At 42.1% G+C, this 12,982-nt stretch overlaps 1 protein-coding gene across 2 annotated transcripts in view; it reads right to left on the reverse strand.

The window, feature by feature from the left end:
- Positions 1 to 12,982, reverse strand: part of SORCS2 (sortilin related VPS10 domain containing receptor 2) — a 117,242-nt gene that overhangs the window by 49,116 nt on the left and 55,144 nt on the right. For both annotated transcript variants that reach the window (XM_033154146.1, XM_033154145.1), the window contains exons 5-10: positions 12,431 to 12,504; positions 6,630 to 6,694; positions 5,092 to 5,210; positions 3,778 to 3,867; positions 896 to 1,075; positions 17 to 163 (exon numbers count right to left, since the gene is read on the reverse strand). In XM_033154146.1, the coding sequence (XP_033010037.1) occupies positions 17 to 163; positions 896 to 1,075; positions 3,778 to 3,867; positions 5,092 to 5,210; positions 6,630 to 6,694; positions 12,431 to 12,504 (675 nt within the window). The remainder of the gene's footprint in view (positions 1 to 16; positions 164 to 895; positions 1,076 to 3,777; positions 3,868 to 5,091; positions 5,211 to 6,629; positions 6,695 to 12,430; positions 12,505 to 12,982) is intronic.

The following is a 12,982-nucleotide window of genomic DNA, read 5'->3' on the forward strand; positions in this document are numbered from 1 at the left end:
GGGGGGTGATGCTTACCGGTTTGCAGTCAACTGGTTTACCATTCATATCGACAGCTGGAGGTGTAAGATAGTCCCAGTTACGGCCTTTGTTGAATGTTATAAGAGTGGTGACTTTTCCATCTATTTTTTGATTAGCCAAAAACACTCCTTTGACTCCCCTAATCTACATTACAAACACAAAATGTAGGAAGGTTAATAAGCAGTATTCATAGCCTTCTCCAACATATATTAAATGGCAGTATTTTGCTACTGAGTAACAAAAAAGTGAGTATGCCAGTTCCTTATCTACATAACCATTTATTTTTATATCACTGAAAGTTCTTTAGATTAAATAACGTGAAATCCATGGTCATGCCCTCCAATCCATGGACCAATCTGGGCATGTGGTAACTGCACCAGATGCAGAATTAAGTATTTCACATGCGTAAGATTGAAAATTCTTCTAAGCCTAGGGACAAAGGATAGGTCTAGAGATCTGTCTTCTGTCTATGGCTAAACAATGCTCAAGATATATTGGAAACTAAATTTTAGATAACTTGCAAAAACCTTAAATACTTTGGGATGCAGCTCAGAAATATGCAGTTCTAGTAATCAAGAGTACACTAGTTGCACATATACCAAATTCTGACCTCCTGGAGGCTCCTTATCTATTTGAGGGCATTTGTCATGTCCCTTATTTTGAAAGGGGGTAGTACAAATGCACAATTTTTCTAGTAATTAAGATTCTTTGGGTTACAGACATAAAAGATTTCAGATGTCTAGAAAAGATCATGCGGAAAGACGCTAACAGGTCTGGCACTCCATGAGTGAGGCCAGTGCGAATAAAGCCTGCGCACTGAGCAAGGAGCAAGAAGAGCCAGCAAAATGAGGGCCTAATAAATGAAGAGCATTTTACCTCCAGAATATCTATCAGCACATTCTCCTCAGGCTGCTTGGTGCTCCTGACATTCTCCAGCACAATGGAATAGGAGACGCCCTGTGGGTCAGACTGGTAAAGGTTGTAAGTATCTGTCTGATACCATTCCTGGATAGCTACAAACACGTGGCTCTCGTCAGTGCTGATAATTTGTAAATCCTGAAGGGGAAAAGATCAATACAAAATAAAATGTATACCAGACAGGACAGCATTTACAACCAACTCACGCTTGCCAGATGCCAGAAAAAAACTATTATAATTCTCACCCCACAGACCATTCTCACATGTATTATTTGGAACAGAAAAGCTGAAGGGTAAAGAATATGTAGCATTATCTGCTAGCACATTATCTGCTATACCAAATAGATAAGACTCTGTTGTTTCCATATGATTACAAGATACAACATCTCTGAGGAAGATACATGGACTGAGGAGAACGGAAATGATAGCCTCTGCAAAGGGGGAGCTGGGTTCGCTTGTGTGGTTATATATGTGGGATACCGAATGCGGGGCATGACTTGTAAGAAACATCGTATGGTATCAATCAGTGATGCAGAAGTGCTTGTGAAGCTGCAGGGGGTCAGAAGTAGCTTGGGCCCCTGGCCATCCAAGCTGATGAATGAGAAGTTTGATCTTGTACCAGTTAACATAGCCAGTGAATACTCTGAAAGGCTGGTTCACTAAACTGTGGCAAACCCCTCTCACCAGGAAACGAGCACCAAAAAATTATGCTCTGAACAACAACTGCCTGTCCTCCATCTATTCCTTTTGGGTTGAAGTGGTAGAATAGACGGTTGTCCCACACACATCAGATTTCCAGTCCGAGTTTTAAACTTGTGTATGGGACTGAGACTGAATTTGTAGCCATGGTTGATGATACCTAATTCTGAGGACTGAGAAAGGCAGACTTAGCTAAGCCCATTGTCACTGTTGATCATGATAGGTTCCTGATTTCAGTGCATCCTCTCTGTCACCTTTCAGGTATCAACGTCACTCACTCTCTACCAATCTCCCCTCTACTTTCTAGTGTAAATTTCCTTTCATGTCCCTTTGCTAGCTTTATCCATGCTGTGCAGATGCAAACCAGGGTTCCCATCTTAGTCAGGGCTTTGATGTGAGTGTGCAAACCCTTCATTGCTGTAGCATCACAGATATGACCAAATGGATATAGAACTCCCCATGCAGAAATGCAGCTTTTCACAAACCAACAGTGCTTCCACAGTGCTAGCTCAGTGCAAGCCTTCCAGGATGCATGCCCACTTCTGAGGCATTTGCTTAGGAACTGAATACAGGATGAACTAGACCTTAACACAAGGAAGACAGATGGTACAGGTACACTGAGAAAGGATTGAGAATGTGTGGGTAAAGCTCAAATTGACACTAATTCCCAATGGTTACACCTGAATTATTTAATTTACAAATCTCATCCTTTTGTTGTAGTAGTATTTCCAGGGCAAATAATAAGCAAAGGTTAAAGCAAGACAATTTAATAAAACAGCATAATTGTAAAAACAGTAGAGAGTAGCAGCCTGAGAAAATAAAATGTTTTTTGCCTTCCTCCAAAGGGACATAAGAGTGGGCACTGGACAAGCCTTCATGGAGAGACCCGTCCAAAGAGAGGCTGCTGCTTTTTGGTGATGGGATGCAATCACATACCAGCAAATTTAGGTTGAGGACATTTTTGTGATAAGGAAAGTGATTGGAAAGTGCACGGGGATAACATTCGCTTGACACAACATTGTCTAACACACATCCACATACAAATAATAAAGGATGCTCAATATATAGTCAAATGTCCCTGCAGGGTGAAACTTTGATAAACAGGCAGTCTGGCAGCAACCTGAGGAGGCCCTCTTTGCAGATTATATCCACTTCACCTCAGGAAGTGGGGGCCCATGGAGAAGGGCTTCCAAAGGCGATCCCAAAGCATGGACAACATGTCGATACTGAAGTAGGTGATCCCCCAGATATCTAGACCTCAAGCTCTGAGGGGACTATTACACACAGGGAGAATGTGGGGATACATTTCCCACAACTTCATATAAGGATGTTTCAGTGTTGGGCTGTGGGTGAAGTGGAACAACTACCAGTTTGGGGCAAGTAAACTACAAGCAACTCCCTGTTTGCGTGGTGGTTGCCTTCTGACACACTGAGTGCTTCGACAGGGTGTGTAAGTAAATAACTTGTACTAGCCATTGGCCATGACAAATCTGAATAAAAAATAAATACACATAAAGGGATGCTGCACCACAAATAATAATGTCTATTTAGATCTCTGCGTTTCCCTTACAGTTCAATGCTATTTTGTCCAGGGTCCGCCAGAGCAAAAAGGGCTACTTTGTGAGTCCCTGAAACATTTACATTGCTAAGAAGTCATAAGATCTTCTCTGCCGGGAAGAGACATCTTTCCTGTACGGGCAGTAGGGTGAGAAATTGTCTCCGGGGTCCAGTGTATAATGGGCAGTATAATAAATAGTGTGAGATGTCTTCCACCTGTGGTTGCCCACATATACAAAGTGTCTTCCAGGACATCCAGGATGGTGGAGGGCATAGCTTGAAAAGGGAGCTCAGTGAAAGCAAATGTTAATGAGGATTGCCAGAGATTTGACAGGTAACTGGCTCTAAAATGGACAATTTTTAGAAGGGTGTGTGTACAAGCTTGCCCTGCCCCGTTCAACCCCTTCCAGAGACGAAAACAAAGCATATGTCAATGGTTGCGCATGTGCCGAACGCAAGCCACCAGGGAGCTAGCTACCTGTATTTAAACATTTGCACAGAAGAATTAGAGGGAAAATCTATCAAAGCACAGAACAAATCTATTTTGGGCTAAGAAAAGGGACAGGAATTTTGTGGATAATTACCTTAGGTAATGCATACTTTGGCAATTTCATCTGTACAAATTCATTCCGAAGGTGAGACACATAATAGTTTGTTTGATTTACTGATGATGTCTGTGAAAGAGAAAAGGTTGGTACCATTTTATAATGGGTATCATCAGTTTCTAACTATTAAAGAAACAAAGTTCATTACTGATTATTAAAACTAGAAATTTCAATGTCACTATACAGTATCTCAACATAATGCTGGTATAGTGTAGAGGTACAAATCAAGAAGCTCTCAGTTCAGATCTTGCTTCCACCATGAATTCACTTGGTGGCCTCAAAAGAGACTCTCTGAAGACAAATTCTCCTTTCCATATGAAATTTGACCTGCTGAGTAGAGAGGCAGTGACTTTTCAAAAGTGGGGACTTGAAATGTGAATTGCTCCACTTGAAGGAGGCCTCAAATATCAGGGACTAGCTAGATGAAGAGGAGTGGAGGGAGGCACCAGCAGGGGGAGTCCACTAGGGAGGCCCACTAGGGCTCTGAGGAGGAAGGCTCAGAGCCCAGAGAGTGGTGGTGAGGCACTGAGGACAAGTCAGAGGATGAAGTGGAGCTCCCGTCCCCCCTTATCTCCAAGGTCAAGGAGAGCTTTGCGTGTAGCATAACAACGAGCACAGGTGGCTCCTCCCCAATATAGGTTAAGGCTGCTTGGGAGACATCAGCTGGTGGGGAGACTTAGTGAGAAGTAGAAGGCAAAGACCTTCAGTCCTGGCAACTGTTTCATAGGGGCCAATCTTGTTTGTGGGCATCGCTGCCTGGTATGCTGTTTTCTTGAATAAAGAGCTAACACTTCTGCTTGTCTCTGCATCTTGAGTGCTGACCTGCATCTGGACCAACCCTGACACCAGGTCAACTTGGTTCAAACCCCATCCTAGCTTGGCCTGACTCAAATTGCTACTCTCGTCCCCGTCCCCCCATGTCTTCCACCCTTTGTTACCTTGTCCCTAACCTGAAAAGGCCTTATTTTGGAGGGCGGTGCAACAGGCAATGCAGGGACCTCTCATCGACTGCAAATGACCCCTTGACTGAAGACCTTATAAAAGGGGCCAAAGAAGCTGCATGTTGATGGATTAGCGCTTTTGCCAGTCATGGATCTTCTAAAAAACATAATGGGCTATGTGGCCATTTAAAAGATGTTCCTTGTAATAAATTTCCATTTTGGTTCTGATGGTCCTTATGTCACATAGGCTACAAACCAAAACTTTCTAGCCAGTAAGCCCCACGCTGTGGGAGCAGATATGCTAAGGGTTGCATTAAAACTTTTGTAACTTACCTTCCATGAGTGGCATTACCTGAAGGAATATGTAGTCATCCTGCACCGTCAATGAGTTTTTGTCAATGCTATCAATGAAGAGGGCTCTCGGTGTTTTATCAGAACAGTTCTGAATTTGACAGGCCATGTAGCGAAAGCCTAGAGAGGGTGGGAAACATTTAGGTACCATAACAGATGCGCTATTTTAAACTACTGATATTCTTTTCCTGAAGCAATTTAAGTTGACCTATTGCGAATATGCACATTGCACATGCCACAAAAGGTTTGCCCAACATATCTATCACCCAGTAGCTAGTGATACATAAATGTGGGTGAGAGTCAGGGATTCTGGGGGGTGGATGGGAGCCCATTAGAACTGCTTTGCTGCCCTGTACCTGTCTTCTGTGACAGCTGCCTTTCTCCTTTTAAAGCAGTTTGCCAGTTGTGAGGCAAACTACCCATGACACTGAAACACACAACTTTAAGCTGGGTGGATCTTTTTTTACAAATGGAAGTAGAAGCTGTGGTGTGTCCTCAGGACTGAAAAGGTCAGTAGACTTAAACCCTTTACCTGCTGTGCAGACTAGAGAAACCACACACACCCATGGCTGCCATTTGCATAGGGTGGGAATCTCCCACCAATGAAGACTTCCCTCACAATCCAAATAGCAGCCTGGTGGCCAGGGGATTTTTGCTGATCACAGCAGCTCCAGAAAGGTTAAAATTACCTCCCCAGTTGTAGTATTGAGCCTGCATTAGCATTATGTGTAGTATGGCCTACATCTTCTGGAGGTGGTTGGTACTGAGTAGCAGCAGTGGAAGTACACTCTTCCTTTCTTGGAGCAATGGGTGAGGGGACAGTCAGCTCCTGAAGCATCTTCTGCTTGAACAGGTTGTTCTAAGCACTGGTAGAAGGAAGCAACTCTTTCTCAGGTCTCCAAATAGCCCAAAAAGGACACTATCCACATATTATTTCAGCACATAAACTTGACCTTAGCTCAGCATTCACTCAAAACTAGGATTACATGTTCATTATTAAAAGCAAGACCAGATCAGCATCTTTATAGTCTTTTCAACGAAGCAGAGTATGGTGGCTTGACTTTAACTCAAAAAGAACTTCAAATTCATCCTATAGTTCTACATTACAGTAATGTAGAAACATTCTTGCACATCTCTTGGGTGCCTGGCAACGTTGGTATACTTAATGGAGCTCAGCTTTGCTGGGCTGGACTGCTTGGTGGAAACCTCCATCAGCCTAATTCTCGTTTGCGCATCCTCACCCGTAATTGTGTACAAAGAAGGCCTGCACTGTGAACTCTGTGCCTCACACTATATATATTTGCCATGTGAGCTAGTATGTCTGCAGCCAAGGATTTGACTTATCTCATCTGAAAAGCCACAACCATCAACGCAGGTTCACATTGACAATGACAGGTCATCCAGCCATTGTAGTAGCAAGGCAACAGAGATAAAATAGTCCTGCTGAATACATATAAGTAAAACAAATTCATGATATATGAAAAGTGTGTTTCTAAATAAAACAAAGCAGGAAATGGGGATCACCTCCCCAATGCCTACCTCCTCTGGGATCTTGGACTTCCATGTGAACCAAATTAGGGTCTTCATCAACTCCATCAACTGTCCTGGAAGCATAATGAAACCAAAACTTATCGCAGGACAGCCACAAACCTTGGGTACCTACCTACTTACTTACTAATATTTATGCCCTGCCCTTCCTCCCCAAGGAGCTCAGGGCAGCAGGTAAACAGAAAGATGTATATGCAACTGCTCACAACATCAAGCAAGACATCATTTTTTCTGCCTCCTGATTTTTAAGTGCCAGTATAATATCTCAAAGACAGGCGTGCCTGGTGTGCTCTGGTCCATGGGGTCACGAAGAGTCGGACACGACTAAATGACTAAACAACAACAATAATACCTCAAAAAATGTAAAAGGTCAGAAACGCAGAAATAGGAGTCCAGAGTATCCCTAAAACTCCACTGTAGGTTACATGCAAGCAACACATACATTCCCATAGTGCACACAAGCAAGGCATTCCCATATAATACACAGGCAGTTCAGGGCAGTAAAGCCCCACCCCTTCACTATGACATAATTAATTAATTGTTTGCTTCCATCAGAGCAGATAGCAAGACAAACAAGGTAGGTGTTAGTGGAAGCTGAACCACAGCGGCAAAGAAATAGGCTCTGAAATAAAGCTTGTTGATGCAGCCTCTGTGTGGCCTTCTCTTCATGACACTTAATTCTTTCCTTTCTACATAATCCTTCCTTTTCTAAAAAGTAATTGTATTTATCTTCAAAGTAACAAAAGCAGGAAATAAATTTGAAAGCAACACACAATTATTTCTAATAGTCATTTCTGATTATCTTCAGCAAGTGTAACCGTTACAAAATTACAAAATTCAAATCAATGTGCTGAATACAATGTCTAAAGAAGAAGAAGAGGAGTTTGGATTTGATATCCCGCTTTATTGCTACCCGAAGGAGTCTCAAAGCGGCTCACATTCTCCTTTCCCTTCCTCCCCCACAACAAACACTCTGTGAGGTGAGTGGGGCTGAGAGACTTCAGAGAAGTGTGACTAGCCCACGGTCACCCAGCAGCTGCATGTGGAAGAGAGGAGACACGAACCCAGTTCCCCAGATTACGAGTCTACCGCTCTTAACCACTACACCACACTGGCTCTTAATGCTCTTGGCTCAGCCCACCTTATGGAGAATTGTCTGGAAAGCTTCTGCTCTCTTTGTCAGGGTAGATCTGCAGCGAGGAAATTTCCCTAGAGAAGGCTGCCAGGCAGCAGGTTGCATCCAGTGCTTCAGGAGCAGCATTTCTGTCCTACAACAGGACTTGCCCTTTCTCTCCTCTGCTTGCCTCCACCACCACCCACCATCTAGAGCAGATTTTGAGGGTGTATGGGGGAAAGAAGAGTAGGGGGAAGCACTGGTGTGTGAGCAGAAGTCTGATGCATGCGCAGAATGGCAGCACTGGAAACAAACCAATATCATTATTCAGTTTTGAATGTCAGGTTACACTGTTTCTATTCTACAATTTTTTTGAGTTCTTATTTGAACATGGCGAGTCTGCTTTTAGTTATGATGCTCTGCTTTTGTTATTCCTGTCTGGGTGTTCGAAGGCTGTCACATTTCTTATTTCTTTGTATACCTATTTTTTTTTTTACTCTTGCATACCATTGTGGGTATTTCTAATAGGAAGTTAACTAATTTTAATAAACAAACAAACAAGCAAACTAACTAACTAACTCACTCACTCACTCAATAGCACATCAAATTAATAGATGTACATACAATCCTCCCTAAAGCCTTGAGGAAATTAAGGGTGTTAAATTTGCAACTCTATTATTCAGTACTAACTCCTAACACAGAGAATGTGTCAAGAAAAATCTAAAATGCCACTTTTGTGGTGGGACCATTTGTTCCCATTTCATGCAGCAGGCTTTGTTGGATAATTGGGTTGCCTCCAAAACCCACATTTAGCCACCAAGGATGTATTATACCCAAAACAACCCTTAAGAGATTCTGGCCAACTTTTTCCTGCCTCTAGTCAAGACTTGATTCCTAGCAGAGTGAGCAAATTCAGTCCTTGTGCAGATTTAGTTCTGGTAAACTCTTCTAAACTCATGCTGCACAAATGAAGCTTTCTAACCAGACAGAATCTGTCATATCTGTGTAATTATTATATTTTTCTAATTACCCCCCTCCCACGGGGCATTCACTCTTATGTATCTGATCCAAGAGACTTCAGAAATGTCATCCTTTGACTAACAACCTAAAACCCTCACTAACATCACAGATGGCCCTAGAGAATTTTCTCCCATTTATCCTTCTGCACCAAGCCAGGAAATCAGCTAACATTGAGCTTACCCAAACACATAAATGGAGTCAAGATTTATTATTTGCGGTGTTGATTCACAAGTAAACCGCTGCTCGGTCATCCAGTCAAAACAGCATTATTCATAAGTACAATAAAACAACTAGCTCAAAAGATGTTGTTGTTGTTGCTGCTACATACTGTTCTATTGGGGATTATTTTTTATAAAAAAAAAGTGTACTGAATAAGCAGTCTGCTCTAATTAGCATGAAAGGCTAATGTCTTCTGGCACTTTTAGTTACTTGGAGAGAAAGAAAACTTGATCTTCACAACAGAGTATGTTTAATTTATGGGCTCTGGGTTTTTTTTTTTTTTTACTAAATAGGCTTCCTTATGACATTTCAGTCCAGCATTCCACACTGTACATTTTCTTTACTTTTCTTTTAATTATTTATCTCTATAAAGAACACAGAAGAACAAAGGCAAATGAGGTATAAGCAGAACAGAAAGCTATACAGTATAATGTTTCGAATAACATTGAAGACTGAAAGCTGTACGTCAAAGAACATACAAAGTCAATACAAAGGTGGAGTTATTTAAAACACTACATTTCAAAAAAGTTAATCATTTGAAGACTTCCAGCCTAATTTTCTTTCAGATATATATCATTAATATTTTCACAGAATCATGAAATCAAACTCTATTCCTATAATTTTTTATTGCCACTTAATGTAGGTAGCCACAGGCTTCCAACCAATCAGTGCTTCCTGATACATTTTGAGTATCACGGTTGGTTTTATCATTTTATTACAATGCTACCCCTACCCTTCCAGGGCAGCAAACACCAAAGTGGTAAAATAATACAATTTGTTGTTGTTGTTCAGTCGTTCAGTCGTGTCCGACTCTTCGTGACCCCATGGACCAGAGCACGCCAGGCACGCCTATCCTTCACTGCCTCTTGCAGTTTGGCCAAACTCATGTTAGTAGCTTCGAGAACACTGTCCAACCATCTCATCCTCTGTCGTCCCCTTCTCCTTGTGCCCTCAATCTTTCCCAACATCAGGGTCTTTTCAAGGGAGTCTTCGCTTCTCATGAGGTGGCCAAAGTACTGGAGCCTCAACTTCAGGATCTGTCCTTCCAGTGAGCACTCAGGGCTGATTTCCTTCAGAATGGATAGGTTTGATCTTCTTGCAGTCCATGGGACTCTCAAGAGTCTCCTCCAGCACCATAATTCAAAAGCATCAATTCTTCGGCGATCAGCCTTCTTGATGGTCCAGCTCTCACTTCCGTACATTACTACTGGAAAAACCATAGCTTTAACTATACGGACCTTTGTCGGCAAGGTGATGTCTTTGCTTTTTAAGATGCTGTCTAGGTTTGTCATTGCTTTTCTCCCAAGAAGCAGGCGTCTTCTAATTTCGTGACTGCTGTCACCATCTGCAGTGATCATGGAACCCAAGAAAGTGAAATCTCTCACTGCCTCCATTTCTTCCCCTTCTATTTGCCAGGAGGTGATGGGACCAGTGGCCATGATCTTAGTTTTTTTGATGTTGAGCTTCAGACCATATTTTGCGCTCTCTTCTTTCACCCTCATTAAAAGGTTCTTTAATTCTTCCTCACTTTCTGCCATCAAGGTAGTATCATCAGCATATCTGAGGTTGTTGATATTTTTTCCGGCAATCTTAATTCCGGCTCGGGATTCATCCAGTCCAGCCTTTCGCATGATGAATTCTGCATATAAGTTAAATAAGCAGGGAGACAATATACATCCTTGTCGTACTCCTTTCCCAATTTTGAACCAATCAGTTGTTCCATATCCAGTTCTAACTGTAGCTTCTTGTCCCACATAGAGATTTCTCAGGAGACAAATGAGGTGATCCGGCACTCCCATTTCTTTAAGAATACAATCTACTACAACAACAAATATTTTAAAATATCTAAAAAACATGTAGAACAGTCAGATCAATTCCAATCTGTTACCTCCGAGGGTGTGGACAGGCTGCTTGGATGAGTGAAACCGACCACTTTTCTCCTTGATCCTTGCCCATCCTGGCTCATAAAAGCGAGCCAGGAAGGACTGAGCAATGGGCTCTGTGGGGTGGTGGACACTTCCCTCTGCAAGGGAGCCTTCCCAGACCTCCAAAGAAGGAGACTCCACCACACTCCTTGGCAGCAAATTCCACTGTCCAACAGCTCTTACTGTCAGGAAGTTCTTCCTAATGTTTAGGTGGAATCTTCTTTCTTTCATTTCCTTTTAATGTTCAGTCTTTGTTACAACCTTTCAAGGACATTAGTTACATTCCTTTGGCAATAAAGCTTTTACCACCAACCCTTTGTGTTAGGAATGAGATGTGCCATATTACCATATTTCCATCTGCAGGTATCTTAGTCTCCCCAGTTTCTATTGAGGAGGTTCAGGGGGCTTTATGGCCTCATTACCTTCCTCCCTTTTTCCAGAGGACTGGAAAGATCAGTCGTCATCAGTTGAGGCAGAAGTGGAAACCAGTTAGTTTCTACACACACTAATACACAGCTCTCCACCCTACATCCTGGCAAGCAAGAAGCATAATCAGAGTTCTTTCCAGCAAGGCAAAACCACTCAGGATGGAAAGAAGGGCCCATGAGGGGGCATGGGGAGAGTTTCAAGGGCCAAATAGAGAAGTCAAGAGGGTTCTTGGGCCTGAGCGTCCCCACTTCTGCCATATACCAAAAGCTTTTTGCCTTAGGGCACATGTGATAGAAGTCTCACTTATTTTTTTTACAAAGCCAGCAGTGGTCACCTCCAACTTTGCACACAATATTATTTTTCCCAAGTGACCTGTGTCCTGATATATGTTTTCGTGTGTTCTATACATCCCACATTCATTTTTCATCAATTAATTTGCTATATGAATCCTCCTTACAAGAATGGTAGTTTGATTGGGTTTTGTCACATAAAACTTAAAAGTAGTGATTCAAGTAATATTACTGAAATAACTGGATCAGATTGTGGAATCAACTAAGAAACCACACACACACCGACACACTCTATTATCTAGTGTTTAGTGGAGCTGAGGAAGTTTCTCAGTTACCTTTGACATGGGGCTCAGATCTACAGGTGCAAAGTTTTCTGCTTTGTTGCAATGAATTGGAAAGCCTTTGGAATATGTGAGTTCTCTGTCTAAACCAGAGCTCACACGCTGCTACCAAATCAGTGGATGAGGGTGACACCATTGATGAGTGGGCCATTGAAGAAGCAGGACTAGTTCTATCTATTTGTTCTACCATCTCTACAGAAACCACAGATCACTGAATTGTATTAGCTTTCCAGAAGTTGCTCGACTGCCAGTTCCCTGAATCCTTGAACACTGGCCATGCTGGCTGGGGCTAATGGGAGCTGGAGTCCAATAATATACGGAGGGCCAAGGATTCCCCAGCCCTGAAGTAGTGTATTCCTTCATCCAAGGATAGTTTTCATCAAACCACACTAACAAACCAACAAAAGATCTGCCTTAACTCTTAATTTCTGGAGAGCAACATTATGTTTCTTACCAAAATATATGGTCTTTTGACACATGATCCTGCAGGAGTGTCCATTTTGTCCCCAAGTCAAGAGATGCATAAAGCTTAAAATATAAAAGCAAAACATGTTAGTACAGTTTTCATGTAATCCTTCTTACAAAGTACAATAAGCACAGGCCAATGAATTTTCAAGGCTGGAAGTAATTTGTGAGTGAGCTGTCCAGGTGATCAAATTACTGGCTGCCATCCCTTAATTCATTTCAATTTGCTTAAATATCAACAAAACATGACCAAAAAGGAAGCAATATTCAGATTCATATAAATAACCATAGCATAACAGAATGGTTCACACATGTACATTCATCGTCGTGACTTTCAGATTCCTAATATCACCTCCTTACCAGCTGGTGGCATCTCAAACCCAATGCTATTCAATGGAGTCTGTTCAGTTATTCAGCTGTGAAACACTAACTGTTGAAGAATAGTATGATATGGATGTGTGTAGGGTACAGCCTACACTGAATGACCTGAATAATAATTTTCCATTGCTAAATAATGTCAACCTCATCTGAATACTATTCC

This window comes from Lacerta agilis, chromosome 7 (genome assembly GCF_009819535.1).
Source record: "Lacerta agilis isolate rLacAgi1 chromosome 7, rLacAgi1.pri, whole genome shotgun sequence".
NCBI classification, from domain to species: domain Eukaryota; kingdom Metazoa; phylum Chordata; class Lepidosauria; order Squamata; family Lacertidae; genus Lacerta; species Lacerta agilis.